Here is a 16,225-nt window from a genome sequence, read left to right as displayed (position 1 = left end):
TCCCAACACCTTAAAAATATGAATCGAACTGAGCCAAACTGAAGACTGATGTTGAGTGGCCTAACGCAACTCACTGTCCCAAATTTCAGCAAAATCGGATTATAAATGTGGCTTTTATGGACCTAAGACCCCAAATCGGCGGATCAGTCTATATGGGGGCTATATTAAGATATAGTCCGATATAGCGCATCTTCGAACTTAACATGCTTATGGACAAAAAAAGAATCCGGCAAAGTTTCAGCTATATATCTCTATTTTTAAAGGCTGTAGCGTGCTTTCAACAGACAGACGGATGGACAAGGCTAGATCGTCTTAGATTTGTACGCTGATCAAGAATATATATACTTTATAGGGTCGGGAATAGATATTTCGATGTGTTGCAAACGGAATGAAAAAAAAAGAATATACCCCATCCATCGGTGGTGGGTATAATAACTCAGTATCTAATTCGCACTATGACTTAAGGCCGGACATTGGCAGACAAACTGATATCTATCTCCATGGCGTCAGTTCCATGACACTAGTGACAGATATCATCATTTCTAATGTCTATCCTTATTGTGTCCTGTTTGAATTCCTATGACTGCGTTCGTCCCACAATTGTTTCGTATGCTCACATCCTGCTGTTGTGTTCAATTAGCTGAACCACGTTCCCTTTTAACGCAGCCGGAGCCCACAATAAATATCTGAATGGGGAGGATGAATATTCGCTTTCGAGATCGTGGGTAGATTTGCATCCTTTCTTGCAAGCAAATCCGCCTTTTCGTTAGCTGTCACATTCTTGTGACCAGGGTCCCAACACAGGGTCACCCTGTGGTGCCCGTCTAGTTGCTCCAGAGAGTGACGACATTGATAAAGCGCTCAAGATCCTATTCTCGCACCCATAAGAGCCTTAAGCGCTGCCTGACTATCGCCAAATAGGTAAATATCCGACCGGTCCATGTTCCTTCATATCAATAGCTCCACAGCCATGGCAATTGCAAAGTCCTCCGCCTGGAAGATACAGCAACCGTCCCTCATCCGATGAGTGATATCCAGTAGTACTACCGTGTATACAACGACCGGTTTCACTATCCAGCTTCGATTCATCTGTAAAGATGTTGAAATCTCTAAAGCTGATCCGCCCTTCATGCCACTCCGCCAATGTAGGTATTAGCACATTCAACTTACTGTCCACAATATCCACTCTTCATAGGTAGCTAGTCTGCAGGTCAGTCATGGCTCCGTCGAGTATACCTGAATGTTTAGCCGGCAAATTCCGATGTTGACCAATAATTCTCATAGCCCCACTTGTAAATCTCTAAGCCACCCCTATCCACGTCCCGCACATGCGATGCGTACTCAGTCACGGGCCACCAGATGTGGCATTCATAAATCAGAAACGGCCGCACAACCGCCGAGTACAGCTAGTGTTTAATCTAGGCCGCCTCCCCATCTACTGTCAACGAGCCTCTGGCACGAATATAGAGCAGCGAAAGCATTCCTTATACTAAACTCTCTATTCAGGACAGTTTCGAATCGAGTTCTAGGCCTAGATACTTGGACGAAGCGTGATGATCCCGTTGTATGACGGGAGCCTAAAATCCGGTATCCTTTTTCGTCGAGTGGAAAGGACAAACTCCGTCTTCCCTGGGTTAGAGTCCAACCAGAAATGTCTCGTAGCCTATTTTGACAGTTTTCCTAGCGACCATTATGATCTTGCCGATCGTCGACGAAAATTTGCCACGTAAATAGTAGGTTCTCATATCTTTGAGAACCTCTCTGATTTATCGGATTTATGTGATCATTCACATGTTGTTGGGCTTTTTTAAAGCGATCTGGATGGTTCAACGGTAGGAACTAGAAGGCATCTTCAAACGTCTAAGTGAGTCTGATGGCAATCTGCCACTTAAACCTAACCTAAGCTAAGTTGTAGAAAGTCATACGCAGACGCGATTATTCTCACGCCATTCCTGTAGAGATCCCACAGTATTTCGTTATCACTATGTTCCAGAGAATCAGCTAAAACACTCGTCCCTGAGGTCTTGCTCTTGCCATCCGCCTTCCGATCACACTATCTCACACGTTAGCATTGATAATCGTGCCACATAGCATACAATTCGTCCACCGGGAGATACACCGGTGACACCCGTGCGGTCCGTTTGAAGACTATCGACCCTATTTTCATATTGTTAAATATCGCCGCAATGTCCAGGAAGGCCGCTTTTGCTTACTCCTTTTTTTGAAGAGACGTATTTTCGTACCACTTCGTGACATACCCTTGAGGTATGCAAGTTGTCCCCCACTGAAGTTCTTCGGCCTCAGGTCTAAGACAGACTAATGGGTTCGTAATCGTTCGTCGTGTTGTAAATTCTTTTTCCCGCCTTTGGGAATAAAGACCACTTTGACCTTCCTCCATGCTCTCTGTATGTTGCACAATGTCAGGTACGCCCTGAAAATCCGTTCCAGCCAAGGCAGAGTAATTCCAAAAGATTTCTGTAGAGTCGCCGGGATGATTCGATCTAGTTGGCCGATATAAAATGCAAAAATGCACGAATCGCCCAGGCTATATGCTTCCATAGATATAACTTCTTTGGGTATTGCTATATCTTGACTGCTCACCTGCTCCTGGTAACCTGGAAAGTGCGTATCCATTATTAGTTCCATTGTCTCCTAGTTGCTCTCGGTGTAAGTTCCGTTCTAGAGCATATTGCGCAATCAAGGTGCCTCACAAGTGTTTTCCAACCCCCTGCAGAATTTCGCCCAGAAACCCCATTTTGCACCCCTCATCTCCTTCTTGTACTTGTTTAAGGCCAAGGATATTCATCTGAACCCTCTGCCGTGTTTTCTCTTTTTGCCTTGTTTCAATTTCCCACCTCCCGCCTCTCTACACGGAGGCACTCGGCCATGCCAACTGAAGGTCCTCGTCAGGCACTCCGTAACAAGACCCACCGCCGACTCCTGTCCCCTTGCTTTCGAAATTGGCATTCTGGAGGCCCCAAGCTTTTAGATATGTTCCCTGAACCCATCTCAGTCTTTCTCGGATTTCTGTACGACTCTCTCCTTCCTTTCTCGTGCTCAGCCTGATAACCTATCCTGTAGTCTGTCTATCCTGGTCAGAAAGAACACTTTCCAGTTTGAGACTTTGACGAGTCACTGCTCGTCATGATGCCCATGGCTAGCAGTGACTAGTCAACTCGGTTGTAAACCGTTTGGGTACACCCCCTGTTGCAAATAACCCAATTTGTGGACAAAAAGAGTGTCTCACCTCTTTTGTTTGAATCCGTGTTGCCCCATAGAATGTCGGGGTGTGTTGATGTTGCCTGCCCCTGGGTCTCGCACCATCTGTCTAAGGCCCAGACCAAGTCTGGCGTGGTGTTGTCTTTGTCATAGGCACATGGAGCTATAAGCATTTATGGTTTGTTCGGCCTCCTCCTCCAGGCTCTCTGCCGTTTGGTCATTATTACTGGAACGAGAAATCAGAGTCAGGCTAAGTATCCTACGTGCTACATTGCCTCGTACCTTCTGACAGGGGAGAGATCAGTGTAAGATTGTATGATGTAAGGCCACGAACCTTGTTACCCAGTAATCCAGTTCCTGAATGAGGGCCAAGTTAGTACCATCTCTTTCCATAATTCTGAGCAGCTCGTTCGTGGCTGCCTCTGGGTGATGTAGGTTAATCTACATTAGGTGCAGGCAGCTCATGTCCCCAACTCCTTGGGTAGCGTCTTCGTCAGTATCCGGCAGGACCGTTGATAACTGATTTAAGCCGAAATGAATATCTCCCTGCCAGGAGTGCCAATGATTCTGAACCAACCTGATCATGAGGACATTTCCTTTATCCCTCGCACATCCCCTCTTAATAATCCAATCCTTAGATAGAAAACGTATTGTCTGCATCTTCAGCTGATGAAGTATAAAATATCCACCATTATAAGACGGAGTACCCATACTCGCAGCGTTGTCTAGCAGGGGATTTCATCAACCGGGAACTGCTCTATCGTCATGCCAGCAAAGAGAGAGTCATGACCGAATTCAGTAAAGCAATGGGCCTCACCTTTTTCGTTTTTTCGCTGGCTTCCGAAAGATCTCCGAGAATCCTCTCTTCAATTATCATTCATCTCTCAGTGGATATGCGGCGTATGGAATTGCTTTGGTCCAGGATAGACACTTGTAGTCCCAGAGCTGAATGCAAGATGGTCGATTTCTTTGCACTTTTGCTCCTTCCTGGGCCTAATGCTAGGAGCAATGTCCTCTAGGATAAGAAGATTGGAGGCCACCGTAGATCAGAAGGTAGCATATCTGCCTATGAAGATGAACGCCTGGGTTCGAATCCTGGAGAGAACATCAGAAAAATTTTTCAGAGGTGGTTATCCCCTCCTAATGCTGGCGATATCTGTGAGTTACTATGCCATGTAAAATTTCTCTCCAAAGAGGTGTCACACTGCGGAACGCCGTTCGGACTCGGCTAAAAGGAAGCGCCTTATCATTGAGCTTAAACTTGAATCGGACTGCACTCATTGATATGTGAGAACCAATCTCCCGATATAAGGTCTTGGCGCTATAAAAAGCGCATAAATTTCTAATTTCGTCGAAATTTGAACCAATGAGTTGAAGTAAACATATGGTCGTTTTTGAATATCACTACCATATATACCGATTTATTAACCGATTTTGCAGAAATATTTAACATCGTATTAAATTCGGCCCCTTGTAATACATGCTGAATGTGGACCACAACGTCTCATATTTGAATTTGCCATATAGATCGACCTCCCGATTTCAATCTGATTGCAACGAAATTTGGAACAATGAATTGAATTAGAAAAATTGATATCCTTTTTGAATTTGACAATATGCATTTTTTCGTCGAGTAAATTGTTTAAGACCCTTTGACATAATTAGGTAGTTTAGCGTATAGAACGATCTCCCGAAATAACTTCATGGGTTCATAAAAGATGGTGGCGGGTATACAATGTTCGATCCCGTATTTGATGCATTTTTGGTTGCTTCAATAGACACAAAAAAAGCCTATGTTATAGATTCTGGTAGTCGTTTTAAAGTTTAATCGAAATACACGACTATGTGGTATAGGCGGACCGAGAAGAAACTCTCAACGGTGAATCCAGTTAGCCAACTCAGTCATGTACAGAACTCACGAGTGACGGGAGGACTAAATGTAAGTAAGGAAAGAGGTGTTCACCAATTATCCCCTACACAAACGGTTGTCGAGCATCTCCAACTCGTCGCATACCCTGTAGAACTCTGCCGCTTCCCGCGCTCAGTGCGACATAAAGAATCTGACGTTGCAACACCCAGTCAAGTCTCCTATTAACAGTCCAAAGTCATGCTTTCTCAGCCCCATGTAAAACGACGTCCCTGTCAAGAAGAGTGCACAGGGAAGTACCTACTGATACCGTAGCATGATCTGCGCAAATCATAGTTCCATTACTGATCAGTTATGGAACTATCTTTTTTGTTTCAGTAAAATCCAACCCAATGTCAACAATCTGTCACACGGAATGTAGCCATTAATGCCCAACGTTTGACGAGCACCAGGTACTTGACTCCCTCAATTTTAGGACTATCTCCGTTGCCTCGCACCCCACATGCAGGTGCAAAGGCATTAGATCGAGAATGGTATTCAGCGCATCTAACGGTGCTTTCCCCCTAGAGTCCTAGAGATCAGCACGGCCTGGGGTTTAGTACAATACACTATGTGTAGAAAATAGGCCTACGAAATTCAGCCAAACATTATAAGAATGTCTGAAGAAAATATACAACATTTCATTCGATTTAAGATAAGAACTGCGTACGGACCGATTGGTGAGTGCTGGGAGTCAAACAGAATTTTAAATACGAAATTCTCCTCAAATAAAGTAACAATTGGGTCTTTCAGGTGTCTAAATCGGTAGATCGGTTAATACGGGAGGTAGCTATTCATATTATGGTCCGAGTCAAGCCATACCCAGTGTCATGGCTGAAGATGACATGTTAAATTTCAGCATGATCGTAAACAAATTTTGTTCTTCAGGGGAAGTAGAATCGGAAGATCGATTTGTAGGGAAGTTACCATGTAGAGGGGATCTAAATCTTAACAAATACTTGCACAGATTATATTCCTTTAAAACCACAACCAATTTACATCAATTTTAGAATTTTTGAGCACCTAGCCTTACTCGAAAGTTATTTTTCTCAAATGCTAGACGGACGAACAAAACTCTATAAATCGATTTAGAAGGTCATCGCTAATCATATCTAAGGTTTTACGACAATATGGTGTTAATATAAAAAGCATTAACTTGTAATCAATATTTTTGGAGAACCATTAAATTTGTGTCATTTTGGGAGACGGCTCCGATTTGGGGTCCTTTTTTATACCATCATACATATAGTGGTCTTTTGACTTGACTTCTTGAATTGTTAACTGTTTGGGATGAAATTTTGCAAGTAGGGTTCTGCTACGCCTTTCAATACTTGTGCAAAGTATGGTTCAACTCGATTTGAGATCCTGAGCCCCAGGAAGCCGTAATTTTTGTTCGAATTTTGCATGTGGTGTTTTTTCTGTTTTGACTTTTACCAACCGTACCAAGTACGGTCTATGTCGGTCAATAATCTATATAGCTCCCATCAGTGGCGTAGCGAGAGATTTTCCCTGGGGGTGCTACAGCCCAACAAAAAACTAAAAAAAAAAATTGATTCCTACCAAATTTGTTTGAAAGCCACATTTGTGGTCCGATTTGTTTATACCCTCCACCATAGGATGTGGCCATATCCCGTCATTCCGTTTGTAACACCTCGAAATATGCGCCTAAGACCCCATAACGTACACAAATACTTGATCGTCATGATATTTTAAGTCCATCTAGCCATGTCCGTCCGTCTGTCGAAAGAACGCTAACTTTCGAAGGTGTAAACGCATGAAATTTTGCACAAATATATCTTATTAGTGTAGGTCATTTGGGATTGTAAACGGGCCAAATCGGTCCTTGGTTTGGTATATCTGCCATATAAACCGATCTTGGGTCTTGACTTCAAGTGCATCTAGAGTACGCAATTCTTATCCGATTTTGCTGAAATTTTGTACAACGTTTCCTTTCCCATGACCTTCAACATACATGTCTAATATGGTCTTAATCGATCTATAGCCTGATATAGCTCCCATATAAACTGATTTCCCGATTATGTTTCTTGAAGGCGCAATTCTTATCCGAATGGCAATTCAATCATTTATGATCCGAATCGGCATAAAAGTTCTTATCGTTTTTTTTTTTTTTTTGTTTGCCTTAAAAGAGATTCCGCGCATAGAACTCGACAAATGCGATCCATGATGGAAGATATATGATATTCGGCCCGGCCGAACTTTGCAAGCTTTTACTTGTTAATTTCTAATAGTGCTTGCATGGAAATATAATCCGATCTGTACAAAACTCGCTACGATTTACCGTTTGAAATTTTAGCAAAGTCGTGTAAAAAATGGTCTTATATGGTTTCAAGATTATAAATTGAGAGACCGATATATATGGGAGCTATTGTATATTCAAATCCAATCTGCATCATATTCGGGAGGATGTATAGGAGTTTAATTTATGTAGACCACCGTACTCAATTGCAGCAAAATCGGGTAATATGTAAATCATAGTCGGCACCAATGTCGGGAGGTCTTAGCGCAACACAATGTGCCAAATTTCAGCGAAATCTGGCAATAAATGTGGCTTTCAAATGTCTTAAAACAGGAAATCGCACCATATGTAGACTATACTAAGACTTAGACCGATTCGGATCATATTCGGCACTAAGATCGAAGCTAACTGTGTTAAATTTTAGTGAAATCGGGTAATAAATGCGGCTTTTATGGGATTTAGATCCAAAATCGGTAGATCGATCTAAATGGAGTATATATTATCATGAAAACCGATTTGAAACACATTCAGCGCTGATGTCGGGGATCTTAATTTCATTGAATTCGGGTAATTATGGGCGCCTAAGATTTATTTAGGGCCTCACACCTTAAATCGGGAGATCGGTCTTTATTAAAATATAGTCCATCTTCGAACTTAAACTGCCAATGGACAAAAACAGAATCTGTGCAAAGCTTCAGCTCAATATCTTCATTTTAAAATACTGTAGCGTCATTTCGGACGGATATGGCTAGTTTGAATTAGATTTTTACGATGACCTGGAATATATACAATATATACATTTTAGAGTTGGAAATGAATATTTCGATGTGGTGCAAACGAATTGACAAAAGGAATATAACTCCGTTCGTGGGTGGGGAGTATAAAACAAATAAAATCTTGCTAACTTCGGGCGGGCCGAATCTTGGGTTCCCACCACCATGGATTCTGATAAAATTTTTTACGAACGAAATTTAGTTGAAAGGCATAATTTTATTGAAAATACCAAACAAATGTTAAATCAGCAAAAATTTAAGATTCTATGAACCAAACAAGAATAATCGTTTATATGGGAGCTATATGAGGTTATAGACTGATTTGGACCGTATTTGGCACAGCTATTGGAAGTCATAACAAAAAACCACATGCAAAGTTTCGGTCAAATCTTGCAAAAATTGAGGCTTGTATGGACTCTAGAGGTCAAATCAGCAGATCGATTTATATAAGAGTTATACTAGGTTATAGACCTATTTGGACCGTACTTGACACAGTTGTTGGAAATCATAACAGAACACTACATGCAAAATTTAGCTAAATCGGACAAAAATTGCGGCTTCCAGTGGCATAAGATGTCGGCGTATATGGGAGCTATGTCCAAATGTGAACCGATTTGCATTCTCCAATGACCTATACCAAAAGTAAATATCTGTGCAAAATTCAAGCTGCTAGCTTTTCGTGTTTCACGATCGGACGAGCATATATCGACTCGAGAATGACTTAGATCACTATTCGAGGTGTTACAAACGGAATGATTATATTGGTATATACACATCCTATGGTGGTGAGTAAAAAAAGTACATTTATGGCGATAAGGCCTATCGCCATAAATGTAGTATGCCACTACATTAAACAAATTCCTTTTGTGCGTCAAATTGTCATAAAATAAAAATAAAATAAGGAGACATACATATATAGAGTGGGTCTATATAACCATGAATAAATATATGCATAAGAAGGAGATATACAAAGACCCAATATTACGTACAGCAATAATCATCAGATTCACTTCCTGATTCTACTAAGCCATGTCCGTCTGTTCCTCCATGTACTTTTGCAAATCAACGACTGATCGCACTTTCGATTGAATTATCTTAAATTTTGAGGCCTAGAAGCGTAATTAGAAGAAATCGGTTCAAATTTAGATGTAGCTGTCATATATCAGAATCATTGATAATACCGTACTTTTATACCCACCACAGATGAATGGGGGTATATTCCTTTTATCAATCCATTTGAAACCCATCGAAATATCAATTTGCGACCCTATAAAGTATGTATACATTCTTGATCATCCCAAAAATCTAAGACGATCTAACCATGTTCGTCCGTCCGTCCGTCTGTCTGTTGAAATCATGCTGTCGTCTTTAAAAATAGAGATATTGAGCTGAAGCTTTGCTTTTCAGATTCTTTTCTTTTGTCCATAGGCAGGTTAAGTTCGAAAATGGACTATATTGGACTATATCTTGACGGAGCCTCCATTCCTGTTCAATACATCCCAGATCTCCCGACATAAGGTTTTAGACCAGTAAAAGGTGAATTTATAGACCGATTTTGTTGAGAGTAGGCACGATAAGTTGCTTTATGACCCTCATTGTTCGTGACAGATATGGTCAAGATCGTGTTATATTTGGATATAGCTGCCATATGTAAATACCTATCTTCTGATTTAAGTTCTTGGGACAATAACAGCATGTGTATCACTTGATTTCGCTGAAATTTGACAAGGTGGGTTATATTAAGCTCCTTGATATACGTGTTCACTATGGTTCATATCGGTCTATATTTGGATATATCTATCATATTTATATACGGATATCCCGATTTAAGTTCTTAGGATGAATTCTAAAAGATGAATTTCTTAACCGATGAATGCGGTACCATGAGTTATTTTAGACCCTTACAAAGCCTACTTGAAATTGGTGGAGATCGGATTATATTAAGATATAGCTGCTATGGGATCATAAATGATGCATTTTTCATTGCATTATAACGAAAGGCTTTTAAAATATATATATCTGAGGTGTTGGGTATCCAAATCTCGGCCGGCCGAACTTGATACCCTTCTACTTGCTATACGTTTGCTATACCCCCACCATAGGATGGGGGTATACTAATCTAGTCATTCCGTTTGTAACACCTCGAAATATTCGTCTAAGAACCTATAGAGTATATATGTTCTTAATCATCCCGACGTTCTGAGTCGATCTAGCCATATCCGTCCGTCCGTCTGTCGAAATCACAATAGCGATCGAACGCGTAAAGCTAGCCGCAATAAAAACTTTGGACAAATACTTAATATTGATGTAGGTAATTGGGGATTGCAAATGGGTCATATCGGTTCCGATTAAGATATAGCTCCCATAAAAACCGATCTTCCGATTTGACTCCTTTAGCCCCTGGAAGCAGCAATTTTTGTCCGATTTGGCTGAAATTTTACACCTAGTGTTCTGTTGTGACTTCCAACAACTCTGCTTTGTACGATCCAAATCGGGCTATAACTTGAGTTCTTACAGGCCGCAATTTTTGTTCTATTTGCCTGCAATTCTGTTACGACTAGCAACTTCTGTGCCGATTACGGTCTATATTGGATTATAACCTAATATAGCTCCCATGTAAGAGAGAGACCGGCCTCAATCATCCTTGTTCGGTACCTAGAGCTTAAATTTTTGCTAGTTTGACAGAAGTTTGGTATGGAAAAAAAATTATGCCCTTCAACTAAATTTTTAGCATTATCCATGAGGGTTCCCAAGATTCGGCCCGGGTGAACTTAGCACCCTTTTACATGTTTTTAATAAAAACATTGAATTCTGTTTCCCATTTTGATTGGCTAGTTGGGGATTTGATAGGTTATCTTTGCAAATTTTTTTTCTAGTGGCAGCACTGCTCTTGAGTATAATGATTAGAGCTTGTGAAATTATGTCAAAATATTTACCAATATGTCAAAATATTTATGGTTAAGAAAAAAACTTCCAATAAATTATGCAGCTTCTTAATTCGTCACACTATCTATTAAACAAGTTCAGTTTGCCTCAACTGTTTATTTTAACGTTGGTTAAAACATACTAACGAAAATTCTGTAGGGTGCTACAGATTTGCTGGGAGGTGCCTTTCATTCCACATCCGCCCCTCCCCCCACTCAAGCTACGCTAATGGCTCCTATTTAAATCGATCTCCCGATTTCATGTCTTGAGCACCTGGAAGCCTGAATATTTGTCCGATCTGGCTAAAATTTTGCATGTGGTGTTCTGTTCTGACTTCCAACAACCGTGCCAAGTATCGTTCAAGTCGTTCTTTAGCCTGATACAGCCCCCATATAAACGGATCTCCCAATTTCCAGCCTTGAGCTAGTGGAGCCGCAATTGCAATCCGATTTGGCTAAACTTTTGCACTTAGTGTTCTGTTACGACTTTCAACAGCTGTCGTAACAGAACACATAAAATCCGACCGACATCCGACAATCCGACATTATCCTTGTTCGGCTCTTAGAAGAAATTTGGTACATTGTGAAAAATTATACCCTTCAACTAAATTCATTTTGTGTAAACTCTTTGCAGAAACTCTGGTGGTTAGTTCCCAAGATTCGGCCCGGCCGAACTTAGCACTACAACAGCTATGTTATTTTAATTGAATTATAATACCCAAAAAATCATCAATTATCTTAATGCATAGTGCCGCATCCAACTCCAAATACAAAAAAAAATGAAAAACCCGGCAAAACATATATTTTTATATCCTCCACCATAGGTTGGAGGGTAAACTAATTTCGTCATTCCATTTTTAACACATAGAAATATTGACCTGAGACCCAACAAAGTATTTATATTATTGATTGTGTTGACATTCTAAATCGATTAAGCCCTGTCCATCCGTCTGTGGAAAGCACGCAAACTTTCGAAGAAATAAGGATAGGTGGTTGAAAATTTGAACGAATACCTCCTTCTAGTGTAGGTCGTTTGGGATTGTAAATAGGCTATATAGGTCTATGTTTTTATTAAGCTGTCATACTGATATTGGGTCTTGATTTCTTGAGCTTCTAGAGGGCGCAATTCTTATCCGATTGGCAGAAATTTTGAATGAAGTGTTTTGTTTTTACTCTCAGCAACTGTGCCAAGTATGGTCCAAATGGGTTAGTAACCTGATATGGGTCCCATATAAACCGATCTCGAATCTTGTATTTTTGAGCCGCTAGAGAGCGTAATTATTATCCGATTTGGCTGAAATTTCGCAATAAGTGTTCTGTTCTAACTTTCAACAACTGCGCCAAGTAGGATCCAAATCGGTTCCAAACCTGATGTAGCTCCCCTATAAACCGATCTCGGATCATGACTTCTTGAGCCACAAGAGAGCGCAATTATTATCCGATTTGGCTGAAATTTTGCACGAAGTGTTTTGTTTTAATGTTTCAACTTTCAACAACTGTGCCTAGCATTGGCTAAAACGGTTCATAACCTGCTTTATTTCTCATATTAACCGATCTCGGATCTTGACTTCTTGATCCGCTAGAGGGCACAATTATTATCCGATTTGGCTGAAATGCATGCTTTGTTTTGTTTTAACTTCCAACAACTGTACCAAGTATGGTCTAAATCGGTTCATAACCTGAAATAGCTTCCATATAAACCGATCGCCCGATTATACTTCTGGAGCCTCTAGAGGGCGCAATTATTATCCGATTTGACTGAAATTTTGCACAATGACTTCCACTTTGGTTTCCAATAGCCAAACTACTATGTTCATTGGTTCACAACTTGGTATAGCTCGAAAAGCGTAGCAATTCTTATGCATTATCCTTTGTCTATAAAGAGATATCGGACAAAGAACATGACAAATGCAATCCATGGTGAAGGGTATATAAAATTAGATCCGGCCGAACTTAGCACACTTTTAGTTGTTTTATCATTTAACTAAGAACTTGACGAAGACAACACTCAATGTTATGAGAGAAGTTTCTCCGTCGTTCTTTAATGGAATGTTTTTTATAGTATTGATTATCACCATCCATGTTTTGTTTGCACTTTTCACTTCTAAAACTATGAGATTTTTAAAAGTGTTTTTTTTTTTTAATATTTAAACCCTCTATACATTTGCACTTTGAATTATTTGCAAAAAAAAGAAGTTTTTCACAAACTTTTCACCGTATTTTGCTTATGTATCTTAAATTATTGAGAACAAAAATAGACATCTGTTCAAAGCAGCAGCATTCAACAACAACAACAAAAGTTGAAGTAGGCTGGCATCGTATGAAAGGTCTTCATGTCTTATGCGTAAAGGATACTTTGAAGCGAAGCACTTTCGACTTGAGTAGAAGATAATCAGTTCAAATATTGTTAACGAATTTCAATCACCAACTAATATTTGTATTAACGTGTTCCAATTTCGATGAAACGTTTACACCATTTTATCTACTTCTCATCACCAGTTTGTTTGTAGTTTTAAGTAGTATTACCAATTGGCCAATTTTTATTCATATACACTTGATTTCGACATGCGTTCGTTCGTTCGTTCTCATCAATGTTGTTTATGAAAAAGAGGAGACAAGAGGAGACTGAGTGGAATCCTTTTTTTTCGTAACGATTTGTTTACCTTCTCGAAAATTGTTTTATGGATGATGTTTGAGGCCCCGCAACATTGTTACCTACTCTCGCTCTCTCTCTCTATCTCTTTTTATGTATTACGAGTTTCTTTTAGCTAATTTAATTTTGTTTGTTTGATATATACCTACTGTATAAATACTCGTACTAAGGAGTATTTGAGTCCTTATTTGAAACTTTGGTTCGATATTGAGTTTGGTTTTTGATTTTTTTTTTTCTAATTTGAAATGCATTGAAGATTGTACTCATATGTGTTGCATGTCTTACAGGGGATGATCGGTCGCGCTGGTAATGTTGTTGGAGGAATGCAACAGCAACAGCAACCGTATGGTCAGCAACAATCGCAAATGGGACAGCAGCCACAACAACTACAGCAACAGCAGCAAATGGGTGGCATGGGGCAGATGGGTCAACAGCAAGGTATGATGGGACAACAACAAGGTATGATGGGTCAACAGCCAATGGGACAGCAGGGCATGATGGGGCAACAGCAAATGGGACAGCAGCCGGGACAACAGCAGATGGGCCAGATGGGTCAAATGGGTATGCAGCAGCCTGGTCAACAGCCCGGCATGGGGCAGCAGCAGATGGGCCAAATGGGTCAGATGGGTATGATGGGGCAGCAGCAGCAACAACCACAGCCACCTCCCGTGACGCAATCCTCAGGCGGTTTATTATCCGGAGCAACTAGTTTACTCTCGGGTGCTACTTCGGCTGCCACCGGTGGTCTATTTGGATCGAAACAACCACCGAAAACAGATCCAATGCAACCACCAGGTGGTGCGCAGCCAACGCAGCAAACATCAACCGGCCTGGGGGGATTATTTGGCGGCGGTGCCCAGCAGCAGCAACAACAGCAGCAGCAGCAACAACAACAACAACAACCACAAGTGCCACCTCAAGGTCAACAGCCACCACCGCAGAGTCAAGGACCCGGCGCCGGTCTGTTAGGCGGTCTCAAAGGTATCGCAGCAGCGGCGCCGGGCGGTGATGTGCTGTCGAAAGGTAAAGATCTCTTTGGCAAATTCGGATTCGGTTTTGGTAAATAACCCCGGTCATATTATAGGTCGTTTTTATATATATTATATTAATAATATTAAATTAATAATAATAATAATATTAAATTACTATAATTAAAACAAATATGCATTCGCCATAAAAACAAAACAAAACAAAAAAACACAAAATAGAAATCTACAATATTGTATAAATAATAAAGGATAAGCCAAATACAAATCACTCACTTAATTGTAACCATTCATTTACAATCATGGTACTGTCAATGCGCCTTACACAATTTCCATTTTTTTTCATACATATTTCAATTCGTAGCATGCACGAAGCTTTCGCTGACAAAGATGTATTAGATTGGCTAGTACCCCTCTTTAGTACTAGCCAATATAATGCATCTTTATCAGCGAAAGATTTGTGCATCCGCGCATCCATTGAATTCTTTTACTTTACTATTACCTAGAAACCCTAGAAAAATGTGTCTTATTTGAATACAAAATCATGAATGTACGAATTTGACATATTTTGGGCGAAAATGATAAAACAAGCTGTGTCAAATATTTGACAAATCTGAACGTATCTTAAGTCTTTTCCCCAGCTGCTCTAGACAAATCGTACCCATGGTTTTTGATGGAATTTATCCATTGTGGTCCAATTTTTATCTAGATAATGATACAATCCGAATGAACGTAGCATTGTAAGGGTACAGAATCGTTTATAAGCATTTGTAGACCTTAGTGAGTAGCAGTGCTTAATCAAAAACTTACTCAGCTCTGTGGTTTGCAGCAACCTGATCAATAGTCAGGCTGTTGATGGGAGTGCCTAGTACTTCCCCAGCCTTGCTGCCGAATTAAATAACTCACAGCCATTGTTCAGAAGTAAAGCAACATTATATTGTGCTTATTTTTATACCCACCACCATAGGATGGGGGTAAACTAATTTTGTCATTCTGTATATAAAGTATATATATTCTTGATCGTCATGTCATTTTAAGTCGATCTAGCCATGTCTGTCCGTCCGTCTGTCTGTCGAAATCACTCTAACTTTCAAAGGAGTAAAGCCAGCCGCACACCAATACTTTTTATTAGTGTAGGTCGGTTGGGATCGTAAATGGGCCAAATCGGTCCATGTTTTAATATAGCTGCCATATAAACCGATCTTGGATCTTGACCTCTTGAGCCAATTGAGCAATTCCCATCCGATTTGACTAAAATTTTGCAAGTAGTATTTTAGTATCACTTCCAACAACTGTGATAAGTATGGTTCAAACCGGTTCATAATCTGGTATAACTATCATATAAACCGATCTTGCATCTAGACTTCTTGAGCCTGTAGAGGACGCAATTCTCATCCGATTTGGCAGAAATTTTGTACAACGGCTTCCCTCGTGACCTTCAACATACGTGTCTAATATGGTCTGAATCGATCAGTATCTTGATACAGCTCCCATATAGACCTATCTC

General features: G+C 40.4%; 1 protein-coding gene across 16 annotated transcripts in view; it reads left to right on the top strand.

The window, feature by feature from the left end:
• Window positions 1–14,834, top strand: part of LOC106081644 (uncharacterized) — a 235,329-nt gene extending 220,495 nt beyond the window's left edge. For all 16 annotated transcript variants that reach the window (XM_059363308.1, XM_059363310.1, XM_059363309.1 and 13 more), the window contains one exon: window positions 14,020–14,834. In XM_059363308.1, coding sequence (XP_059219291.1) covers window positions 14,020–14,799 — 780 coding nt within the window. In that variant the 3' untranslated portion in view covers window positions 14,800–14,834. The remainder of the gene's footprint in view (window positions 1–14,019) is intronic.
• Window positions 14,835–16,225: the final 1,391 nt, after the last annotated feature.

The sequence above is a fragment of the Stomoxys calcitrans genome, chromosome 2 (genome assembly GCF_963082655.1).
Source record: "Stomoxys calcitrans chromosome 2, idStoCalc2.1, whole genome shotgun sequence".
NCBI lineage: Eukaryota > Metazoa > Arthropoda > Insecta > Diptera > Muscidae > Stomoxys > Stomoxys calcitrans.
The sequence above is the reverse complement of the archived record's forward strand: the minus strand, read 5'-3'. Positions and strand labels throughout refer to the sequence as shown.